The sequence below is a fragment of the Lagenorhynchus albirostris genome, chromosome 15 (genome assembly GCF_949774975.1).
Source record: "Lagenorhynchus albirostris chromosome 15, mLagAlb1.1, whole genome shotgun sequence".
Classification (NCBI taxonomy): domain Eukaryota; kingdom Metazoa; phylum Chordata; class Mammalia; order Artiodactyla; family Delphinidae; genus Lagenorhynchus; species Lagenorhynchus albirostris.
The window spans coordinates 59,780,136-59,804,010 of record NC_083109.1 but is presented as its reverse complement, the minus strand read 5'-3'; the positions used below and the strand labels follow the sequence as shown (position 1 = coordinate 59,804,010).

Genomic DNA, 23,875 nt, shown 5'->3' with positions numbered 1-23,875 from the left:
AGGCCCCATCTCCAAATGCCACCACATCGGGGATTAGGACTTCAACATATGAATTTGGGGGGGCGGGGCACAAACATTCAGTCCATAATAGGGTGTGACCAATTCTGAGTTTTCCAGAGAAGCCTGATATATGATTTTTTTTAAAAATATGATACCGTCTAATTTTTTGATGTTGGCAACACTTTAATTAAGAAAAAGTAATAGGGCTTCCCTGGTGGCGCAGTGGTTAAGAGTCCGCCTGCAAATGCAGGGGACGCGGGTGCGTGCCCCGGTCCGGGAAGATCCCACATGCCGCGGAGCGGCTGGGCCCGTGAGCCATGGCCGCTGAGGCTGTGCGCCTGGAGCCTGTGCTCCGCAACGGGAGAGGCCACAACAGTGAGGGGCCCGTGTACCGCAAAAAAAAAAAAAAAAAAAAAAAGAAAAAGTAATAATATGGACCTAGAGATTACGCTACGAAGTGAAGTAAGTCAGACAGCAAAAGACAAATATCATATGATATCACTTGCATGCAGAATCTAAAAAAATGATACCAATGAACTTATTTACAAAACAGAAACAGACTCACAGACATAGAAAACTTATGGTTACCAAAGGGGAAAGCTGAAGTGGGGGATAAGTTGGGAGTCCATGATTAACAGATACATACTACTATATATAAAATAGATATTAAAAAAAGAAAAAAAACAACAACAAATAACAAAACCCCACCGGAATAGTCAAATAAAAGAGGTTGGAGGGTCAGGCTCCACCCACAGGCTGCGGGTTTGTCACCCATGTCCTCAAGCCATGGGCTCTGGCACCAAACAGCCCGGGCCCCCCATGTGCTGGTAGGTAACCATGGGGTCACAAGGTAACCTCTCTGGCCTCATTTTCCTTGTCAGTATTAGGTGGAACCTTATGAAATTGCCCTTTCATCGGCAACTTTGTAAGGCTCCATGTAATAAAATGAAGATATGGTGTCCACCTAATTAACAGGCTCTCAGGAAGACTGGATGAGGTGAAACCTACAGCCAGAGCTTATAGTAAATGCTCAATAAGCGAGGGGAGGAAGCCGGGCAAGGCCATCCTTAGTCAACAAGTCCACTCCTGTTCAGTAGCTGAAAGGGATCCTTAGGGCCCTGAATCAGCATTTGAAAGACCTGAGGAAATCTGTCAAGATTATAATAATCACACTTTGGGGAGTTTATTTCCTTAGTTGAGAGAGATGTTTTTTTAAGTAGGAATCTCTCAGGGTGAGATTCTGAGCTGTGACACCAGACTTGCTGTTTTCTGGGGCTGCACAGACAGGAAGTTATCACGTGGAGGCTCACCAGCATGGACAAACTGGGCTGCAGCTCACCTTCCATCACCCCCAAATGAAACAATCTGCAAGCTCCAACCTGTAATCCCATCTCACTCAAAAAAGACAAAGGAGGAGAGGGCAGCTAACTGTGGAACTGCAGGGAAAGCCGAAGGGCAAGCTGTTTAACTTCAACCGGGGTCGAGACCAATGTTGAGTCCAGAGTCTCGTGTCAATATTGTGTCTCTTGCCACAATCTCCTACCAAAATGCTTTGTACTTTTTAAAGCCCATGAAATTGAACCTCACATTCTCTCTGCTAATTAGGCGCAACGCTTTCTCCCTCAGCTCTCGTCAATGGCAACCAGAGTGGCTGGGACTTCACAGCACGCCGAGACACTTGAGTTAAAGTGCAATTGTCACAATTCGGCCGGCTGATGTTTGGTACACTCTCCACCAGAGCTGCCTGGACCACCTGCCCTGGTAGTAGGGGCACCAGCTCTCCCGTACGAGGCAGCCTCTTCTTCTCACACGTGAGGTGGGCAACCTTTCTTAGCACTAGGGTCTCAGGCCTACCTCTCGGATTCAATTTTCATCAGGAAATTTGGCCAAAACACACCTGACCCAGTGAGAGGTTGATTTCCAACACTCATCACAGGCCAGGGGGCTGCCTTTAAAAGATGAAGGGGGACTCCTCTCATGAACTATAGTGGATTTTCAAAACAGCAAGATCAAGGCCCTAGCATCACAAATAACTGAGTAAAAGAAAAATTCAGCTTTCCATATGGTATATTCTGTTTGTGGGGGGGAAAAAGGCATCTTTTTTTTAATCACAGATAGCACAGTACAATTATACCTTCTCATAAAGGTCCTGAAACAATTAGAAAGACATAAGCGAGTGGCTTGACTGCAATTTCAAAGCCCTAAGCAGGTAAGAGGGGCAGCCCTGCCGATGTCTGTCTGGTTGGAAGTTCAACTTGGAAATTCTGGAAAGTGTGATGCCAAAGGCACACCGTTCCCCCCACAGACAGATGCAGAAATAAGCCCCGGCTTGAGTCATAGCATCACCGTTAGGACAAAACAGATCCCCAAACCCTCAGCACACCATTTAAAAGAGCTCTGGGGAAAGGAAACTCTTGCTTCATCCCAGCAAATCAGTGTTTTTCAAGTGACAAGTCCCAACCCACTTTCAGAGGCCCACAGGTTAGCTATATGGATTCTTACATCGATCATTCCCACTACGATGGTAACGTTTTAGAAATAATATACAGTTGACCCTTGGACAACATGGGTATGAGTTACACAGGTCCACTTACACACAGATATTTTTCAATAAATATATTGGAAAAAATTTTGGAGATTTGCAACAATTTGAAAAAAACTCGCAGATAAACTGCATAGCCTAGAAATATTGAAAAAATTAAGCAAAAGCTAGGTATGTCACGAATGCATCAAATACAATGTAGAGATACAAGTAACATACAAACTATATGTTAACTGCTTATGTCATTGGTAAGGTCAGCAGTAAGTTTTGAGGGAGTCAAAAGTTATACAGATTTTCAACTACATGGGGGGTTGGCACCTCTAACCCCTGTATTGTTCAAGGGTGGAGTGTAATTATATTCTCTGGCATCTGAAGACTTTATAAAAACTAAGGATGCTTCATCATTTGGGTTCCCTGAATCCAAGGGTATAAATGTCGCGGTGTGATGAGAGACTTATGAGAACAGAGGAAACTGATCAGTGATAACGTAGTGACACCAGTGAGGCCCACCTGCCCCCAAGGTGAGGCCCAAACACATGTTTCCCAGCGACGTGACCCAAGGAAAGTCATGGCGGGGGAGGTGTGGTCAGCATGCGGACCACCGGCGCGGTACATGGCATGTGGCGAGGTCAGGAGAAGCTGCTGCACACCGTCGTGAGCAAAGATTTGGTTTCAGAAAAAGTAGCATTCGCTCTGTTAACTGCTGATTCTGAATTGCAATGATTTTGTAAGCGCTTAACATGTAAACTTCTTTAATTTTCTTTTTTTTTTTTACTTTTATAAGACATATAAGAACAAGGAATTTATACCTAGTTTTAAGTTGGTTCATACTTAGGTAACATTAACATGAAAGTAATCTAAGTCGGCACCAGTGGGAGTCTGCGAGAAGTTTCCTTGGGTTCACTGCCCACATGCTGAAGAACGCCTGACAGAGACCACTTTAGCTCTGGAATACCTGTGAGCTGCAAGCTTTCCTTTGATCAAAATGTACCAAAGTATAAAACCACAGAGCCCTGCGTTTTTCGCGAGCCTCAAATCGACAATGCTCACTCGTGGGCTCATTCTCTCGTGAGCCCTTTAAACCCCCAGATGCCTTGACCCAAGTCTCCACATCAGCACCTCGCAGGCTCTGGGGCACAGCCGGGTCCTGGGGTGTCCAGGACGCAGACACATGCAACCGCCGGAGAGAGAAGATGTGGGGCGGAGCACGTGAACGCAGCTGGTACTCACATAAAGAAGGGCATCAGCTGGACCAGGGTCTCTTTCTGGGGGCTGGCGGCAAACTCGGGGACCACCTGGATGACTTTGTTCATGACGCTGCGCAGGTAGTTCTGGAGCTGCTTCCTGCGTTCCTCCACAAACTTGGCGTCCTGGGAAGACGGACAGACAGGTGTGCTCAGCTATGCTTTCCTCACCCACTCGGAGACGGACGACCCGGAGAACACGCAACCATCAATCATCACCACCCAGAGCGAGTGCAAGGGGTGCCTCAGGCTTTACACGTATGATCACGTTTAATAATGGGAGATGCTCGTGATAGTATTATTGTTAAGTGGGGGAAGGCAGGTCCACGAACCTTCCTACAGTGTGTTCCCAGGAATGAATGAAATCTCAGCACCTGCAATGTGCCGAGTATGGTGCTGGGACCCGGGACAGACCATAAACACACAGGGTCACTGCTGTGGCCCTGGTGGAGGTCACAGGGCCAGTGGGGAGACACCGATAAATCCAGTGACCACACAGGTCAGCATATAACTATTCATAACACTCAATGCCACCCTCCAGAGAGGATGCTTAACTTTGCCTTCATGGGAATTTTCTGAAATATGAATCAGTTGCCACTATTTAAGAAAGATTTCATTAATAAACAAATTCCATTTTCTCTGAAAAACTAGGAGAGGTAGCAGCGCAGTCCCACCCCCAGGGCTACTCCGGGCCGGGGCTGCTCAGTGCGCCCCGAGGCAGGCACAGGGCCCCAGATCCGCGCTCAGGACCCTCCTGACTCACCCCGCCACCCACCCCTGTGTCTGCCTGGCCCTCGTAGGCAGGGCCAGCTCCTAGGCGTGTGCTCTGGTCAGTCCCTCAGGGTCAGAACTCAACCTGTGTGGTGATCTGCTGTCCTCATGTTGAAACTCAGTAATTTTGGCACGAGGGACCTCACATCTGCCTGCTGCCCTGGGACCCACAGAGCCTGGAGCCTGTCCTGCTCATGTGCAGCTGCACTGGGGGCCTGGCTCAGAACCAGGAAACCAGGGCCGGTGTGGGGCAGGAAAGGCTTTCTCTGAGGAAGTGACGCTCCTTCCAGACTGAAGGCTGAGTGGGGTGAATAGGGGAGAGCAGAGCGAGGGCAGCAGAAGGAACAGGGTCACTCAGCTTCACAGGGACACGAGAAGCCTCACAGGACACACGAGGAAACTGGAGCCCAGAGCGGGGCCGGGCCGCTCGCCCATGAGGCCCCAGAGATGGAGCAGTACAGTCATCCCCCCTCTCCACCTCCCACAGCCTGGGGCTCAGGAACGGTGTGCAGAATGAGCCCACGTGCTCAGAGACATCCGAGGACATGCCCTCCCCACGAGGCCCTGCCGAGGGCCGGAGCACAGCAGGGAGAGTCCCTCTTAAGTGTTGTCAGATTTAGCAAATAAAAAGCCAGGATGCCCCGTGAAATCTGAATTTCAGATAAACAATGAACTTCTCACTATTCATGACTCCATATTCAATAATTCATGACTCGATAATTTTCAGGGTTCAAGTATGGCCTGTACAATAAACCCTTTCCATGTAATATTTGGGATACACTTACACTAAGAAATTATCCATTGTTTATCTGAAATTCCGATTTCACTGGGCATCCTGTCTTTCATCTGGCAATCCTCCTCCGAGTACCGGGGGGAGGAAGGAACACAGAGCAGCCGCTGATCCCTGGGGGCCACTTCAAGGTCACATCAAGGTCCTCTCACCCGAAACCACCCCCTGATGCACTGCCTCAGCCAGACGTTTCTCCAGAGGGGGACAGCACTCAAACACTGCTGCTGGCCGCTCCAACTTGACCGCCAGCGCAGTCCCCGTCTGGGGCTGAAATCTCCTGCAGCTTGGTTGGAGGGGCGCTGAGAGCGGGGAGTGAAGGCACCAGGCTAGGAGAGCCGTGGTCTTCAGCTGGAGCTCAGCCACTCCGGCTCCGCTCACCCATCTGATACCAGAGTCCGCTCCATGGTCTCCAAGTTTCAACCCATCGTTAAGCAATTAGACGCTCCTCCTTGGGAAGGTGGTCAATATGCCAGGTTAGTGCCCAAAGGAGCTAATCAGGCCTGGTTTTCAATCTGCACAAGATACCCTCAAGGATGGCTCTAGAGGCTTTGCTGCAGGAAGGCAAGAAAGGGGCTAGTCATCCCTAGAAGAACTCGTGGAGATTTCTCCTTTTTCGGGGGGAGGACGCTCAAAACTCTCTAAGCACCAAGGGAAGGCTGGGGATGGCTCCCTGTGCTGCTTGTGGGGCTGGGCTATGGGGTCCTAGGAAGTGAGGATCCCCCAAAGTGAAGGTCAGAGGATCCTACCCGGGAGTCGAATCTGCCCATTTTCACCTGGGCCTCTTCTCGCCCAGGTCCCAAGGCCAACAGGGACTTGGCAGAAAGGTTATCACCCTGGAGGAATCACAAATCCTACTGATTCCTCAAGCTAGGTAGTCCCTGGAAACCCCAGCCAGCTCCTGAGGAAACCCAACATGGCAGTAATCTGAGTCTGACAGCCGAGCAATTTCTACCTGAGCTGTTCAGAACAAGCGATGGTATTTGTGGAGTCTTTATTCACGTTCTGCGCTCAGCACTTTCCTAGCACTGCATCTTTACAGCACAGCGGAGGCTCAGGGAGGGTAAGAAACTTGCCCCAGGGCTCAAGACCTGCAGGCGGCTGAGCAGGGTCCCAGGTCATCAATGGGTGAGCAGTGAGAGCTGCCCTCAATCCAGAAGACACTCTCCAATTTACATAAGAAAAATCTACAGGTCCTCTAAACTGCAGGTGTCTCCCAGCCAAGATGCAGTTCACAGAGCTTGCACCTGCCCGTCAGCTGTAGCAGAAGGAAGCGAGTCACTGAGGGGATGGGCGTGCTGACGGCCAGCCTCTGCCTAGATGTCCTGCCTTTGGGGCTCAATATGATCCTGGAGGTATGGACACCTCGAGTGGCCGCACACAACTTAGCAGGACGCAGTGGGGCCGGGAAGATCTCAGAACAACTCAAGGAAGCCTATATTCTTTCCCATTACTGTCATTTCATTTTTTACTATGAAAATTTCAAATTAGGGCAAAAAGCAGAGCGAATGGTATAATGAACCCCCATAACCCTTTATCTAATAAAGTCTTAACCCTTTTCCACGTTACATCATTTTTACCTTTTTGCGAAGGTGTTTCAAAGTAAATTATAGTCATCGTGACATTTTACACCTCAACACTTCAAGGTGTATTTCTAAAATACTAAGAACGTTTTCCAATTGAACCACAATACTATGATCACCTCTAACAAAATGAACGATAATTTGTTGGTGTTACCTCATACCTGGTCCGTGTTTGAACGTTTGAATTTTCAAATGTGCCTACTGCTTTTGGGATTTCTTAAAAAGGGGCGGACTCCATCCCAGAATGAAGCTGGCAATTCTCCAGCAGGTTGAACGCAGCCTCGTTCAGATCAGATTCCCCCTCGGGGATCAGGTGGGTTCTGACCAAAAGGTGAAGATGGTGGTGCCTTTTTCACCACAAGCTGCTAACAGCTTGAATGGCCTGAAAACATTAAAACCAAGGTGTATCTGCCTCAGATCCAGGTTTCTGGCCTCCCTTGAGAAATGGCCCTCATTACTGGAAGCACAGGGCTACCATCCCACCCAGCCTCCTCCCCTCAGTCCCGTCCCCGGCCTGGCCTCTGTGGGACCCCGAACTTGTACCAACTGGATTGCCTGAGGCCCTACCGAGCCATCCAAGAGCCACCCCGTGAGACGATCATGTTCCAGGTGACCACGTTCCAGGTGACGTTCCCTCAGGCAGAAGAACGGCCTGCACTGCCATTGGCCAGCTCTGCCGTCTGGCAGCTAAACGACGCAGAGCTGGGGTTTCTCACCTGTAAACTGGGGATTAGGATGGTGCCTACGTCATTCATGGCAGCCGAGGCTAAGTGCCCGGTAGCCAGCATCGCCCGCCAAGCTCTGCGATAGAAGCTGATGATTCTGGACGTTCAGCCAGGAAGCTTTCCTCAGAGAGTTTCTATGTGTACGACGGGGTGGAGACAGGCAGGCAGACAGAGAGTGGGGAGCCAGGCAGGGGCAAGTGCTGGGACGTCGCCATCCATGTGTGATCAGGGAAGCGCGCCGGAGGTTTGCACGAGGAACGGAGAGAGCGTTTCACTCAGGGGAGGCCTCCTGAAGGCGCTGCTCCAGCAGCTCTTGGAGGACAGACACCTGTCAGGGGTCTAGGTGGGTGCCCTCAGTGGGGGAAGGGCATGCCAGGCGGAGGGAACAGCAAACGCAAAGGCCGAAGGCAGAAGGAGTGTAGCTTACGGGAGCAGCGGAAGGCAGGCCCGCGTGGCTAGGCTTAGCGGTTCCCCAGGGCTGGAGCTGGAGCAGCAGCAGGATCACGCACAGCCTCGTGGACCAAGAAAGAAGCTGATGGGGGTGGGACCCAGGGGGTGCATTTGGAAAGACTGTTGGTGGGGAATGAGCCAGAGCAGCCTGAGGCAGAGAGCTCCTTCACGCCACTCCCCTGCTTGGAATTCTTCAGTGGCGTCCCATGAACTCTGCCCCCTCCCAACACGCACATCTAAACCCTTAGCGCGGCTCGCAGGAACCTTCTCCACGTGGCCCCAGTGTGCCCTGCCGACCACTTCCCTTCACGGCCGCACCCCCCCGGCAACACGCCCCGCGTCCTGGAGATCACAGCAGCCCCATCAGCATTGTTGCAGGAACTTAGAAATGTGGGAGGTGGACTGAGGAGCAGCAAGGCAGGCCGCCGGGGAGAGCAAGGCCAGAACAGAGACGACAAAGCCCCCTGACCCGGGAGGAGGATGGACAGAAGCAGCTGCAAGCGCGCCCCCTGGCTCCCAGCTCCCCGTGGGCAGGGAGTAAAGGGCAGACAACGGGTAACGAGTGAGCAAAGACAGGGAGCTGGTCCTGCAGGGACCCCGTCTGTCACCCAGGACCCCTGGGAGGACATGAGCGTCCACATAGGGCCTGCCCCGCTGGGCAGGGGCCAGCACTTAAAGGGCCAAGGAACGTTTGTGAGTTTTTTGGTTGCGCTCCTAAGGCGGCAGCCAAAACGCAGCATTAGAAGCAATGGGCTGGACCGAAGCCCAGCTCGTGGAATCTGCCAGACGCCTCTGGTGGCCGCTTAATGAGTCCTCGCTGCCCGTGGCCCTGCTGTCGTCTTGTGCGGCTCTCCTATCATAATAGTATTGTCAATTATGGTTGAGGACTAATAATAGAACTGGGAGTTTGTCCTCGCTTTAAAAAAGAACATTCAGGGGCTTCCCTGGTGGCGCAGTGGTTGAGAGTCCGCCTGCCGATGCAGGGGACACGGCTTTGTGCCCCGGTCCGGGAAGATCCCACATGCCGCGGAGCGGCTGGGCCCGTGAGCCGTGGCCGCTGAGCCTGCGCGTCTGGAGCCTGTGCTCCGCAACGGGAGAGGCCACAACAGTGAGAGGCCCGCGTACCGCAAAAAAAAAAGAAAAAAGAAAAAAGAAAAAAGAACATTCGGGACTATTTTCATGGGAGTGTTTTTTTTTTCCCTCCAGAAAAGGTTAGTTTTATTTTGAGCTTCAACAAGATAAAGACGCCATCAAATGAATAAGAGCTATTTTTAAAATGATGGAATGTTGTGAACAAGATGACGAGCTACAGTTCCTGGAACTGATGCTCAGACCCCCTGCCCCCTGTGCTTTGTGACATTTTCTTTCCTGGGCCGTTCCTGACAACAGTGCTTTCTAGACCACATTCCGCCTCTTGAAGGGGACCTTCCCCACGATTCTGCACTTCCAGAGTTCCTTTTTATTTTCATCTAAGGATATCATGGTGTCTTTTGTTTTGTTTTGTTTTTGCGGTACGCGGGCCTCTCACTGTTGTGGCCTCTCCCGTTGCGGAGCACAGGCTCCGGACGCACAGGCTCAGCAGCCACGGCTCACGGGCCCAGCCGCTCCGCGGCATGTGGGATCTTCCCAGACCGGGGCACGAACCCGTGTCCCCTGCATCGGCAGGTGGACTCTCAACCACTGCGCCACCAGGGAAGCCCTATCATGGTGTTTTATAAAATAAACGGAAAGCAGGCAGCTCAGGGCCCTGTCGAGAAAAGCTGCTGCAGAATCAGCTGATCTCAGGGCACCTCAATGGCTCGAGAATTCCAGAACAATGACTAGCTTCCCAAGGAGCCCAGCATTAGCGAGTGACTTCGAGTTCTAGTTTAGAGTCAATGACCCAGGTGGGACATGCTGATGGGTTGGAATCCTGCATTCGTTTATTCAATGCACTCATTCATGTGACAGATACTCCTCGGGGGCCCCCTGTGAGCCAGGTGCTGTGAGTGAGGGAATAAATGCAACTCGGATCCTGCCTTCACAGAGCTTACAGTCGATGGAAAAGACAGACAGATCATTACAAAACAGCGCTATAAAGCCAGGAACACCGGATAAAGGTGCGCACAAGGTCTGCTGCGGGGGTGTGTAGGGAGCACACGGGCACGTGGGCCCTCCCCAGGGATTGTGTGATGTAATAGTTATCATAATAGCAGCAGCAGCAGCAGGAGGGGGAGAAAGTGTTACTATTAACTTTTACCAAGCATTTTCTCTGCCGGGCACTGGGCTGATCACACTTATATGTTATTTTATTGAATTCTCAGAGGCCCACTGAGATAGGTACTTTTTAGTATTCCCATGTCAGAGAGAGAAGATGAGACTCAGAGTGGGTAAGGGCCAGTGCCCAGACACTAACGACCGAGGGGTGCAGACGGGACTCGGCCCCAGTAAGCCTGTGCTCTGCTCTAAGACAGAGGGAGAGAACCACCCGGAGATTCCAAAGACCACAGCCAGAAGGAACCATGGAACTGAGGATCAGAGGGGGCACCGAGAGAGAGGGAGCTGCGGGAGGGCAGGGGCAGACCTGGGAAGTCACTTTAGAGAATCTGGACTCTACCCTCAGGGCCACGGGTATTTTAAGCAAGAGACTGACAATCAGCTCTTCCTTCCATGAGAATGGAAAGAAGATGCTTCAGTTTTAAAAAGCCCTCTTTTGTCCCGGTCACTCTATTCTGTCCCTGGAATGCTGAAATCTGCCCTTCCTCTTTCAAGTGTGGGTCGGCTGTGAGGTGTGGGTGCAGCTCATCTGAACCGCAGGCCCAATCCTGTCATCCTGGGGCAAACGCTGCAACCCATGAACTCGGCTTTGTTACAAGGGTGATGCCTGGGTTCCCAACACTGACACCTGAGGGTTGTTTCTCGGGTGACCGTCATGCACTTGTTAATGGGAACCTGAAAAGAGACAATGACTGCTGTTGCCACTCTAAACACTCTGGACAGAGACATCTGAGAGCAATGAATGGCCGGGCACGAAGGACCCTCGTAGCAGCTTCCCAAACATCACTGAGCCCCTCTGATAAGCGTCTGATTGGGTGATTTTAGCAAAACTACACCAAACATCTTCACTTGCTTAACTCAGAAATAATAAAATCGTGAACTTAAAAAAGGGAAGTCTCCTCCTAACCTTTACGCTGAGAGTGGGCTCCAGGGGGTCAGGATGGAGGTCCTGATGTTCTCGTCTGGGTCAAACAGATGGGGAGCAGCCTGGCTGCTTTAAACAAGTTTTGTTTAACAAGTTCTTTTCCAAGTAGTGAGCAGCTGGATGGTACCAGGTGTGAATGAGAGGGGAAGGAGGAGGGCTTTCTCTGGAGCGGTTTCGGGGAGGGGATGGCAGAGGAGGGGAAAGGAAGGCCCATGTGTCTCTAAGGCACCCTTGGTGAGAAATTCAGGCCCTAAACCTCAACAGATACCCACTAATTTAGAGGCCAGAGTCACTGCCCCTCCTACAGAGACAGGGAAGCAAAGTCCTGTTAATTGAATTACTTTACCCCCGGCGACTCAGCTGGGCCACCATTTACCAAGCAAGTAGCTTGGTAACGGGCTGGGATGGACAGAGAAAGACAGGAAACAGGCCTAGCCCTGGGGAGCTCAGTGTCTCCTGCTTGAAACATTTACTGAGTCCCGGAGATATTACACAGTTATCCATCCAAGCAAACATTTATTTGACACCTCTCCTGCCAGGCCCAGTTAGTTGGGATGAAAAAACACCCAGTTCTTGCCCTAACGGCATGAATGGCATCTCACTCATTCATATGTTCCAGCATCTACCAGACACCAGAGTAGAGGAGGTTCCACTTGCCCATCCACGCCTGCCCCGGGCGCCCACCCCACACCAGGGCCTGTGATGAGCAGGTGCGAGAGAAGGTGAGCAGGACAGATGCCCTCACAGAGGTCGCAATTGAGAGCCCCTTCCTTCTTCCAACAGGGACAGGCCAGGCCCTGTGCTGGGGGCCCCGAGATGAGATGACACGTCCTGGTGTCAGCTCATGGGCCAGTGGTGGACAACAGGCCGGGAGGCCAGTGACAGAACTGTGGCAGACAGGAGGAGAGCTCCTGGGGCCGGGGGGGTGCTCCCTCTGAGCTGGGCTGCTGGGAATCAGCAGGCACTTCCGGCCTGGGTCTGGAGGGGTGGGTGGGATTTCAGCAGACGGTGACGGGAGGAAAGGCATCCAGACGGAGCGACTAAAGGGAGTGAGGAGAGCCCGGGCTCAGGGTGTGGGGTGAAATCCTCTCAGTGGGTGGGGGGCGGCGTACGGACTGAAGCAGCCAGGCTTTGGAAAGAGGCAGGTGGTAAGTCATGAAGTCAGTGCAGAGGGTCTGGGAGAGAGACCAGGTGCACACGCTGGGGGTTCAGGAGGCCCGGAGATGAAGACTCAGGGCAGGAATAGAAAGGAGTTGACGATTGGATGCCTGCCATGTAACATGGATCCCTCTATGTGCTTTCCATGAGTTTAGCTATTTACTCCTGTGGCCTCCAGTGAGGCTGGAATTTATTATCCCCATTTCGCAGCTGGGAAAACTGAGGCTCAGAGATGTTACATGCCATCAAAGCCCAAAGCCAACAAGGAGAACGTGATGGGGCTGGGATTTGAGCTGAGGTGGTTCAACATCAGAGCCCTTGCTCCTATTCACCTGGTAACATTTTCAATAATATTTACTTAAAAGAGAAGATCAACATTTCTTAAAGGCAGTGACCTTTTTACAGCCAGGAGGCACATTTATAGCTGGGAAAGCATATAACCCCCTAAACCACTGAGCACCCCAGGCAGGCTCATCCCTGCTGCACAGGGACGGGGTGGGGGAGGGAGGCGGTGACAGATAGTTGAAGAGGCTACTCACACTCTGCAAGGCCATACAGAAAGGGGAAGGGCCAGAATTCAAACTGTGGACTTTCTGATCCAAACCCTACTCCTGTTTTTGCACTGACTTGTTAAATCGCCACCACCTATTTTGTGCGGAACACTGTGTGTGGGGAAGGCAAAGAAAACCATGAACACCGCCCCCCCCACAGCTTTCTAACGGGTAACAGAAACTCCCAAGAAGCTAAACACATCCTCACAATAGATGCATAAAGAACGACAGCAAGAACAACAATAACAGCGGCAGCAGCAGCGGCTGACTTTTGAGTGCCTACTAAGCCCTTTACACCTATCCATCTGGTTTCATCCACAAAACGACTTTCCAAGGTAGGATCTACTATCACCCCCGTGTCATAGATGAGGAATCAGAGGTGCAGAGAAAGGAAGAGCCTTGCCCAAGCCCATGGATCTGGAAAATTAGGGAGCCAGGTCCTCTGGCTCCATCAATGGCATATGCTAATGCTCCCGTGGGAAGGGCAAGTGGCTACTGAAGACCTAACTGCCTCTACCTCCCCCATCATATCTGAAACAGGACTTCCCATACGACACACAGGAAGCTGTACGACCCTGTCGGCAGGCCCAAGGCTCTGACGGCCTCTGGGTGAGACGCTGCCTGTGACAGGAAGAGAAAGGGCAGACTCAAGGGGACACCACGGACCCCAAAGTCCTCTCCATACTTGCTTCACGAGAAAGGCCAGGGGCTTAGTGCCACACCAAATCCAAGCTTGTGCCTCCCGCTGACCCAAGAGACCCTCCTCCTCTGCTCAAAAAGCCCCGAGTGAGGCTACGGACAAGCCCCATTGCTCACGATACCTTACTCTAAAATGGGGGAAACAGATCAGACCCTCAGGGCTGGGCAGCTCCAGGAGGGAACACAATGTGTGACAGAGCTTCGGGACTGTAAAACAGCACTTGCATGATGTCAGTGAATTATGCTAAATGTCAGAACAGAAGATAGGTCCTGACCCCCACCTGCAATGAAGGCATGCCCATTCCACACCTTGACTGCAAACACAGGAAAGAAAGTAAGTCTCTATTTCAGAAAAGGAACACGCCCCCACGCCCCCATCCCCACCTCCAGGGCTCAAGGTACCTTGACATTCTCCGCCCATGTGCTTCTCAAAGTGACGATAATAATAATAGTAATACCCTTTATTGCCAGTTTACTACGTGCTGAGCACTATGTGGAGTGCCTACCTGAATTATTTCAATGTACCCCTGTTACAGCTCTGTATAGTAGATACTAATATTCCCATTTTGCAGATGAAGAAACTGAGGCTCCAAGAAGTAAGGTGACCCAGCTAGGGAGGAATAGAGCTGGGATTTAGAGCCATGTCTGTCTTGAGTTCAGCCCATAAGCAGGATGCTGTCCTGGCTCTTAGGGTCAATGTGTTCACAACAGCAGGAGCCCTACAGCTTTGTTAAAAACAGGAATTAAAAAAAGAAAGTAGTCCTTCAGTTCACATGGGGTGAACCAAATACCATGGCTCTAAAAACTCTCCTCTTAGCACAGAGCTACGTATTTGTGTCTGGATGAAGTCTCGTCTTCCTACCATCAGAACCCCACCTTCTGTGGGAGGGGGGGTTACGGACAGAAGCTTCATAGCAGCCTCTGTTGCTCAAGATGGGCTGGATACGGTGGCCTGTCCGCCACAGGTGGGAGCCCATCTGCAATGTCTCTTCCACCCTCCGTGGTGCCTGGCACAGGCTGGGTCCCAGATAGGACACAACAAATGATCTCCTGGCAGGAGAGCAGCAGGCTCTGTCACAGCTAAAGCCTATTTTTCTCTGTTATTGACTTTGCAGCCAAGGGAAACTGCAGGCTGGACAGCTGAGTCGGGGACGGGCGAAAGGCTGGTTCATGCACTTACTGGGAAGAACTCAAGAGCGGAAAATAAAGTCCTTGCCCTCGTGCAAAAATGCCTCTTCCCAGAGCTGCAAGCTCCAGGGCCAGGAGGGGCCGGTGGGGACAGGGTCAGCCACGACTTTAATCCCAGCAACTGCTGCCTCATGGGAAAGTGGGCCCACTGTTGCCAGGTCACCTCGATTTTTCTGTGAAATCCCAGATTTTTAAATACTGAAAATTATAAAAGATTTAAAGACCAGGTGGATCAAACAAACAAGAGTGCAGGGCACACAAAGCCACCAATTTCAGACGTCTGATCTAATTAGATGCTCCTTAACTTAGAACGCTTTCTACAAATTTACGGAAGCCAGGCCTAGGACCTGGGATTCTTTAGGAAAGCAGCATGGTATGTCCACAAGAATCACTCGGAGCCAGGCTCATCCCAGCGACTGTCTAGCTGGGTGACCCTGAGTAAGTCACTCCACCTCTCTGGACCTCAATTCCTCCACCTGTGCAACACACATGTTAAGAGTGCCTGTCCCAGAGGATTACTGTGTGATCAAATGAGTTAATGTGTTCCCAGGACACAGTAGACACTCAACACACGTGATTTCCTTTTTAGAAGCAGACACAATTCAGGTTCCTCTGCCTTTAAAACTACCATATTCTTTAGTCTGGCAGTATTTGGTCAAATTAAATATAGTACACTACATGACCCACTGTAAATCAACAATACTTCAATAAAATTAAAAAAAAAAAAACAAAAAAAGGTACACTACGCGGCCCAGCAATTCCAGCCTGAGTATCTATCCCAGAGAAATTCTCACATGGACCATAAGGGTCACATACAAGGAGACTGGCTGCCGCGCTGCGTCTGAGTGCGGAGGAATCAGGAGCCACTTGGCGGCATCTCTGGAGTAAAGGACAAGCGGACTGTGGTGGATACACTCCCCCAAACATACTGATCAGTTACGGAAGCAAAGCACAGGCATACACGGCCACACGAGCAGAGCGTAAACAGGATGCTGGGTGAAAACAGTGAAAGAATGAAGACTCTAGCACAATGCCGTGTAAATCAATTAAGAACATGAATAATGCAACATATCCTAGAAGGAAACACACAAATTTATAGCCTGAGCCAAACACACCGGAGCAGCCACTTGTGGCAGCGAGAAGAGCAGGAGGCTGACAGGATAAGAGATGATGAACTTGAGGCTTAAGGTTTCAGAGTGGACAGTGAGATCCACGTATCAGGAGCTGGGCGATAGCATGAACTTGCTGTTTTGTACGTGAGGTCCAAAGAGGAAAATCAAAAAGGAGAGATGCGGTATTTTCCTGTCTGCACCTGTTTACTGTCAGGACCTCCCTCCATTGGACCCAAAAACCCCAGCGGGATCCTGGGTTCAGATGTGCCCTGCTCTGAAAATCTCCGAGTCCAACAATTCCAGAGGCTGAGACTGAGCTGTAAAAGCCCAACCAGAAATGCAGAGTGCTCGCATATATTTGATGTCCAGTCTTTCCTGCGGGCTCCATGGGGCCCCTCTCTCTCCTCATGCAATTGTTTTGCCTGTGCTGGCTCCTGACCACGCGGTGATCGCTGGGCAGACAGATGGCACCCACAGAGCCACTTCCTCGTTATCGCCAAGAGCGTCCCCCCACAACGCCCGGGACCCTTTCACAGCCTGTTGAAAGTGCGATGGTCACACAGGGTCTGGTTTAGAGAAGGTTTTGGCGGTGGCGGCAGCAGCGGCATTGCGTGGGCCGTCTCTGTCTTAGGCGTAGCCTCTACGATCAGTATAAATCCTTAACTGCTGATGCCACAGGCTGGTACGGCTGTTTGGGCAGAGAGGCATAAATGGAGCCAAAACGTTAATACCAGCCGGTGCGTGTCGAATGCCAGGACTTGAGTGGAGACGCTTATGAATATCACTGCTGACTCCAACTGCGTTTCATAGATGAGGCTCACAGACGTTAAGTACTGTGGCCAGGACCACACAGCTGAGGAGCAGCGGTGCCAGGACAGGAACTGACTCGAGAGCCCATCTTCCTCAGCTCTGCTCAGTCATCACGCCCTCCGGGGAGGCCCTTCAGGTGGGACACGGCTGCGAGGGACAAGCAGGCTTCAAAGCCAAGGAAGAGAAGGCGGTGAGGCAGCTTCGTCCCTCCCGAGAGCAGGTGGACAGAGGCCAACACCCGCCAGCCACACCCACACTTCAGCGGCCAGGGCCAAGGCCTGATGCGTGAGACACAAGAGCGACGGCAATGCTGGCGAAGGCGGCTCCCGCAGACCACTGCGACGGGGGGACGGGGGCCTGCAGAGCCACTCCCCGCTTTTTAAGGGAAGCGGCAAATCTGGACTGTGAGGTGAATCTCTCGATTCTCAGATCAGTTGGCAGCTACCTCACATGCTTGAATATGATGGTGCAGACGAAACAACATACGTCCACAGGCCATCAGAAGCAAGAGAATAAAATCATTAGGTCTTCAGAAACAGACCTCTGCAGACTGAGTCCCCCCACGCTGTGCTACTGAGGCGGGGTGGGGATGGTTCCATGCTTCCAAGGGCCCAGCATCTTTCTACAGAAACAACCCAGACACCTGGGAAGGGGTGAGGCCCAGCCCACCCTCCAGAGCAGGGCTGGGACTATACACGACGGCCCGCTCCTCGGGACTTCTACCCTTGCTTGTACTCCTAGAGACTGAACGCCCAGCACACCCACCTGGGGCTAGACATTCCGAATACAGAATCTTTCTTAACTCTCCAAACACATTTCTCAGGGAGGCGGTGGTCTCTCCATTTTACAGGTAAGGGCACTGAGACTCACAGAGATGAGTTAACTTGTCCATGGTCACGCTAGAGTGGTCAGAGCTAGAATTTTAACCCAGGTCCAGACAACTTCCAGGCCCAGCGACTCTGCTGTTCCACGCTGTTCCTTTGTTTACACAGGGGAAGTTTACAAAAAATCCATCCAGGGACTTCCCTGGCGGTGCAGTGGTTGAGACTTCACCTTCCAACGCAGGGGGCGCGGGTTCGATCCCTGGTCGGGGAGCTAAGATCCTACATGCCTCACGGCCAAAAAAACCAAAACATAAAACAGAAGCAGTATTGTCACAAATTCAATAAAGACTTTAAAAATGGTCCACATCAAAAAAAATCTAAAAAAAAAAAAATCCATCCATTTCCAAAACTTTCACTGAGCCTCTACCGTGTGCCTGGTGCCACGGTGGACGCTGGAGGTATGAGGAGGTAGAGGGCAGGGCCCTACTGCTCAGGCCATCTGAGTTGAACACAAACCTCAACTATTTTATCTACTTATCTACTGGTGTCTGTGCTTCTGACACCCCACGTGTGGAGGTTTTTTTTTCCGCACCAACAACCAATTCTGAAACTTTCTGGATACCAACTGGGTATCCACCGATTTGACTTAATTCTGACACTAACTACCTGAAATTAGCATCAGCTCTCACAAGCTAAGGGCTCAGGCCCATGAGACTGCCCTCGCTTCGGAGGCCAAGTGCAAGCCTGAGCCACTGGGACATCTAACCAACTGGTTATAAATCAGTGGTTCCCACGACCCCCTTGTCAGGTTCGATAATTTGCTGGACTGGATCAGAGAACTCAGGAAAACAGCTTACATACTATTACTGGTTTATTATGAAGGATACAACTCAAGAACAGCCAAATGGATCAGAGGCATAGGGCAAGGTATTGGGCGGGGGAGGGGGGGAGAACGGGGCTTCCATGCCCCCTCGGGGTGTACCTCCCACCCAGCACCTCCATATGTTCACCAACTCAGAAGCTCTCCAAACGTCAGAGTTTAGGATTTTTATGGAGATTTCATTACACAGCAGTGACTGATTAAATGATTGGCCACTGGTGATAACTCAATCTCCAGCTCTTCTCCCTCCCCAGAGGCTAAAGGTTCCAACCTTCTAATCATGCCATCGTCCTTCTGGGGACCAGAACCCATCCTGAAGCTATCTGGAGCTCCAGCCACTAGTCATTTCATTAGCATACAAAAAACCCACTCTTATCACTCCAGGATTTCTAAGGGTCTTAGAAGCTCTTGTGTCAGACCAAATATTGTACCAAAAGATGCTCCTTTCGCCCCTATCGCTCAGGAGATTGCAACGGTTTTATGAGCTCTCTGCCGGGAACCAGGGACAAACAGCAAATGTATGCTTCTTATTATATCACAATATCATAAAACCAAGCGGATAAGATGAAGTTGGGAGGATAAAGGGATTATTTTAAAGTTTTACTTGGGAACTTGATTTACCCTGGACAAGGCCTCTGGAGTTTTCCTCTCCGAAGCAAAGTAAAAATAAAGTCAGAGTCCAATAAGGAGCCACATGTCAAGACATGTCCCAACTCGAGGTCTTAGCATCTTTAGCTGTAAAATGAGAGTGGGTGCTGTCACCATGCATTTATTCAACCAACACGACGTGCCAGGCACTGTGCCAGGGGCTGAGGTCCAGTGGTGGCTAAGACTACAGCACAGGAAGTTGGTGCTCACAAAAAATCTATATGCTCTGTTCCATTTCTCAGTAACCTCTGCAGTGAGGCGGGGTCCCAGGACCAGTTCTGGCCAACGGGTGGTGAACAGAAGTGGTCCCTACCGGTACTGGGAGGTGGCGGCTCAGGGCTGGTGTCTCTCCCACCTCTGCCTGCAGGGCGTGCTGCAGTGACCTGGGGGCCATTACTTTGCCCTCCTCCTCTTTCTCTTCAACGCTCCTTCAAAACGTTCTCCGCCCTTCTCCCTTCCAGCCTCAGCTGACGTGCTGATGGCAGAAGAACTGTTGCCAACCCCACTGCACAGATGGGGCCACTGAAGCACAGACCTGCCTGGCAGCGAAGATTTAACCCAGACTCCTAGACTCAGTGTCCCCGAGAATCAAAGGGCCTTCTGATCTCATGGAGTTCAGGGGTCTTCAAAGGAGGTTCCTGAAGGGTTCCTGGGAGTGTCTTGGGTGTCAGCTCCCCTGGTGTCTGCTTAGAGAATTGCAGATGGTGATGGCGGTGACAACAACGGCTGCCATGGACTGACAGCTCTGTGCCAGGCTCAAGGGTAAACAGTTTTCATATATTACCTTGTTTAATCCTCACATCCTGGGTGGTAGGCACTATTATTAGACCCATTTGACAGATGGGGAAATGGAGGCACTGAGGTGAAGAACTTGTCCAAGGTCAAACATCCATTGGACAATAGGAACCAGAAGTCCAACCCTGGCCTGTCTACTTAATAAACAGGCAAATGTATCTCAAACTGGGGGTCCATGACATTCCCAGTTTACTCACTGCAGCATGGGGAGGTGCCTCAGGGGTATGGGGTAGAGACTCCAGCTGGCTGACCCCCAAATGCATGCTCCTCCTCCAAGAGGGAGACTTGTTTCTGGAAAGCAGTGACCCAGACAGAGGCTCCGCTCCCCAGCCCCTTCTGCATCTACGTGAGGCCGAGGGACTAGCTCCTGCCAATCAAATGTAAGGAGAAGCAATGCTCCACTCTTGGGCCGAGGCACAAGTGGATGTGTCTTTTTCACACTCTCTCCTCCCTTCTCCACCCCTGGTGAAGTGTTCCAAGGCCCTAAGGGTCAGCAAAGGAGAGCTCATGGGCCAAATCCGGCCCGCTGCCTGTTTCTGTGGATAAAGGTTATTGGAACACAGTCCACCGGTTTGTTTCTGCACTGTCTGTAGCTGCTTTCATGCTACAACAACAGGACTGAGTAGTTGCTGCTCAGACCATCGGGTCTACAAAGGCGAAAATATTTACTGTCAAAGCTCTTTACTGAAGAAGTTTGCTGAGCCCTGCCCCAGGGCATAATGAAGGCTCAGGATGGAAAGACCTTGGGCCCAGGCACAAGGCACTTCTGACCACAAACGTGGGACAATAACATCAACAAGGAACAAACTGAGAGTCTGGGGTTTAAATTCGCCACAGCAGCTGGCTCTGCCCCCACTAATACGTGTGGAGGAAGGGATGAGGTAGAGGGCTCCTTGCTACCCTGGTCACTGAGGGTCCAGCCCTGGGACAATGGGGCCAGTGCACAAACATCAGCGACTCTGCGCAGTAGTAAAGATTCTCCTTCTCTGACTACACACAGCAGCCGACCCGTATTGAGGGCTAGCTCTGTGCCAGGCCCTGTGTTAATGCTTCGAATTGGTGGTGAAGAACCTGAGATGGGGGGTCTGACCAGCTGGGTTTGAAGCCCAGCTCTACTGCTCCCTAGATCTGTGGCCTTGGAAAAGTTACTTCCGTTTTATAATCTCTGAAAGAGGGATAAGAGTAGTAGTTGCAGTGCCTGGCACGAAGCAAGCACTCAGTGGGGCTACGTGTTACCATCATTACTATCTTCTTTGTTGGACCATTTAATTTTTTTTTTTTTTAACATCTCCACTGGAGTATAATTGCTTTACAATGGTATGTTAGTTTCAGCTTCACAACAAAATGAATCAGTCACATATATACATATATTCCCATATCTCTTCCCGCTTGCGTCTCCCTCCCTCCCACCCTCCCTATCCCACCCCTCCAGGCGGTCACAAAGCACCGAGCTGATCTCCCTGTGCTATGCGGCTGCTTCCCACTAGCTAACTACCTTACTTTTGGTAGTGTATATATGTCCATGCCTCTTTATCGCTTTGTCACCGTTTACCCTTCCCCCTCCCCATAGCCTCAAGTCCATTCTCTAGTAAGTCTGTGTCTCTATTCCTGTTTCACCCCTAGGTTTTTCATGACATTTTTTTTTAAATTCCATATATATGTGTTAGCATACGGTATTTGTCTCTCTCTTTCTGACTTACTTCACTCTGTATGACAGACTCTAGGTCTATCCACCTCATTACAAATAGCTCAATTTCGTCTCTTTTTATGGCTGAGTAATATTCCATTGTATATATGTGCCACATCTTCTTTATCCATTCATCCGATGATGGACACTTAGGTTGTTTCCATCTCTGGGCTATTGTAAATAGAGCTGCAATGAACATTTTGGTACATGACTCTTTTTGAATTATGGTTTTCTCAGGGTATATGCCCAGTAGTGGGATTGCTGGGTCATATGGTAGTTCTATTTGTAGCTTTTTAAGGAACCTCCATACTGTTCTCCACAGTGGCTGTATCAATTTACATTCCCACCAACAGTGTAAGAGGGTTCCCTTTTCTCCACACCCTCTCCAGCATTTATTGTTTCTAGATTTTTTGATGATGGCCATTCTGACTGGTGTGAGATGATATCTCATTGTAGTTTTGATTTGCATTTCTCTAATGATTAGTGATGTTGAGCATTCTTTCATGTGTTTGTTGGCAGTCTGTATATCTTCTTTGGAGAAATGTCTATTTAGGTCTTCTGCCCATTTTTGGATTGGGTTGTTTGTTTTTTTGTTATTAAGCTGCATGAGCTGCTTATAAATTTTGGAGATTAATCCTTTGTCCGTTGCTTCATTTGCAAATATTTTCTCCCATTCTGAGGGTGGTCTTTTGGTCTTCTTTATGGTTTCCTTTGCTGTGCAAAAGCTTTTAAGTTTCATTAGGTCCCATTTGTTTACTTTTGTTTTTATTTCCATTTCTCTAGGAGGTGGGTCAAAAAGGACCTTGCTGTGATTTATGTCATAGAGTGTTCTGCCTATGTTTTCCTCTAAGAGTTTAATAGTTTCTGGCCTTACATTTAGGTCTTTAATCCATTTTGAGCTTATTTTTGTGTATGGTGTTAGGGAGTGATCTAATCTCATACTTTTACATGTAGCTGTCCAGTTTTCCCAGCACCACTTATTGAAGAGGCTGTCCTTTCTCCACTGTACATTTCTGCCTCCTTTGTCAAAGATAAGGTGACCATATGTGCGTGGGTTTATCTCTGGGCTTTCTATCCTGTTCCATTGATCTATCTTTCTGTTTTTGTGCCAGTACCATACCGTCTTGATAACTGTAGCTTTGTAGTATAGTCTGAAGTCTGGGAGCCTGATTCCTCCAGTTCCTTTTTTCGTTCTCAAGATTGCTTTGGCTATTCGGGGTCTTTTGTGTTTCCATACAAATTGTGAAATTTTTTGTTCTAGTTCTGTGAAAAATGCCAGTGGTAGTTTGATAGGGATTGCATTGAATCTATAGATTGCTTTGGGTAGTAGAGTCATTTTCACAATGTTGATTCTTCCAATCCAAGAACATGGTATATCTCTCCATCTATTTGTATCATCTTTAATTTCTTTCATCAGTGTCTTATAATTTTCTGCATACAGATCTTTTGTCTCCTTAGGTAGGTTTATTCCTAGATATTTTATTCTTTTTGTTGCAATGGTAAATGGGAGTGTTTTCTTGATTTCACTTTCAGATTTTTCATCATTAGTATATAGGAATGCCAGAGATTTCTGTGCATTAATTTTGTATCCTGCCACTTTACCAAATTCATTGATTAGCTCTAGTAGTTTTCTGGTAGCATCTTTAGGGTTCTCTATGTATAGGATCATGTCATCTGCAAACAGTGACAGCTTTACTTCTTCTTTTCCGATTTGGATTCCTTTTATTTCCTTTTCTTCTCTGATTGCTGTGGCTAAAACTTCCAAAACTATGTTGAATAAGAGTGGTGAGAGTGGGCAACCTTGTCTTGTTCCTGATCTTAGTGGAAATGCTTTCAGTTTTTCACCATGGACCATTTAATTTTCACAATAACCTATGGGTTCAGTATGATAATTATCCCCAGTGACTGATAAGCACAAAAGACGTGGTCTTCACGCTCTAGTCAGAGAAATGAATGCAAAATTGGTGATAATTAGAAGGAAGATAGTGTGTTGTGCTGACAAGCCCCAGGAAAGGGATCAAAGAATGAGCAGGTTTCAACTAGATTTGGTGGGTTGGTTGGGAGGGAGGTGTGGTTAGTATAAGTTTTCCAGGCAGGAGATCCCACCTCCCCAGCTAACTCTTTGTTACTATCCTCTTAAACTGGCCTTGTCTTAAGCCCTTGATGAAGCCTTGATGTCTTAGGTCTTTGCTGAACGTCAGATTCCAAAAACAATCCCTGCTGTACCCTAAGATGCTGGA

At 49.9% G+C, this 23,875-nt stretch overlaps 1 protein-coding gene across 2 annotated transcripts in view; it reads right to left on the bottom strand.

Annotated features, from left to right (window-relative positions):
- SNX29 (sorting nexin 29) overlaps positions 1-23,875 on the bottom strand; it is a 554,801-nt gene that overhangs the window by 55,018 nt on the left and 475,908 nt on the right. For both annotated transcript variants that reach the window (XM_060123064.1, XM_060123065.1), the window contains one exon: positions 3,773-3,912. In XM_060123064.1, the coding sequence (XP_059979047.1) occupies positions 3,773-3,912 (140 nt within the window). The remainder of the gene's footprint in view (positions 1-3,772; positions 3,913-23,875) is intronic.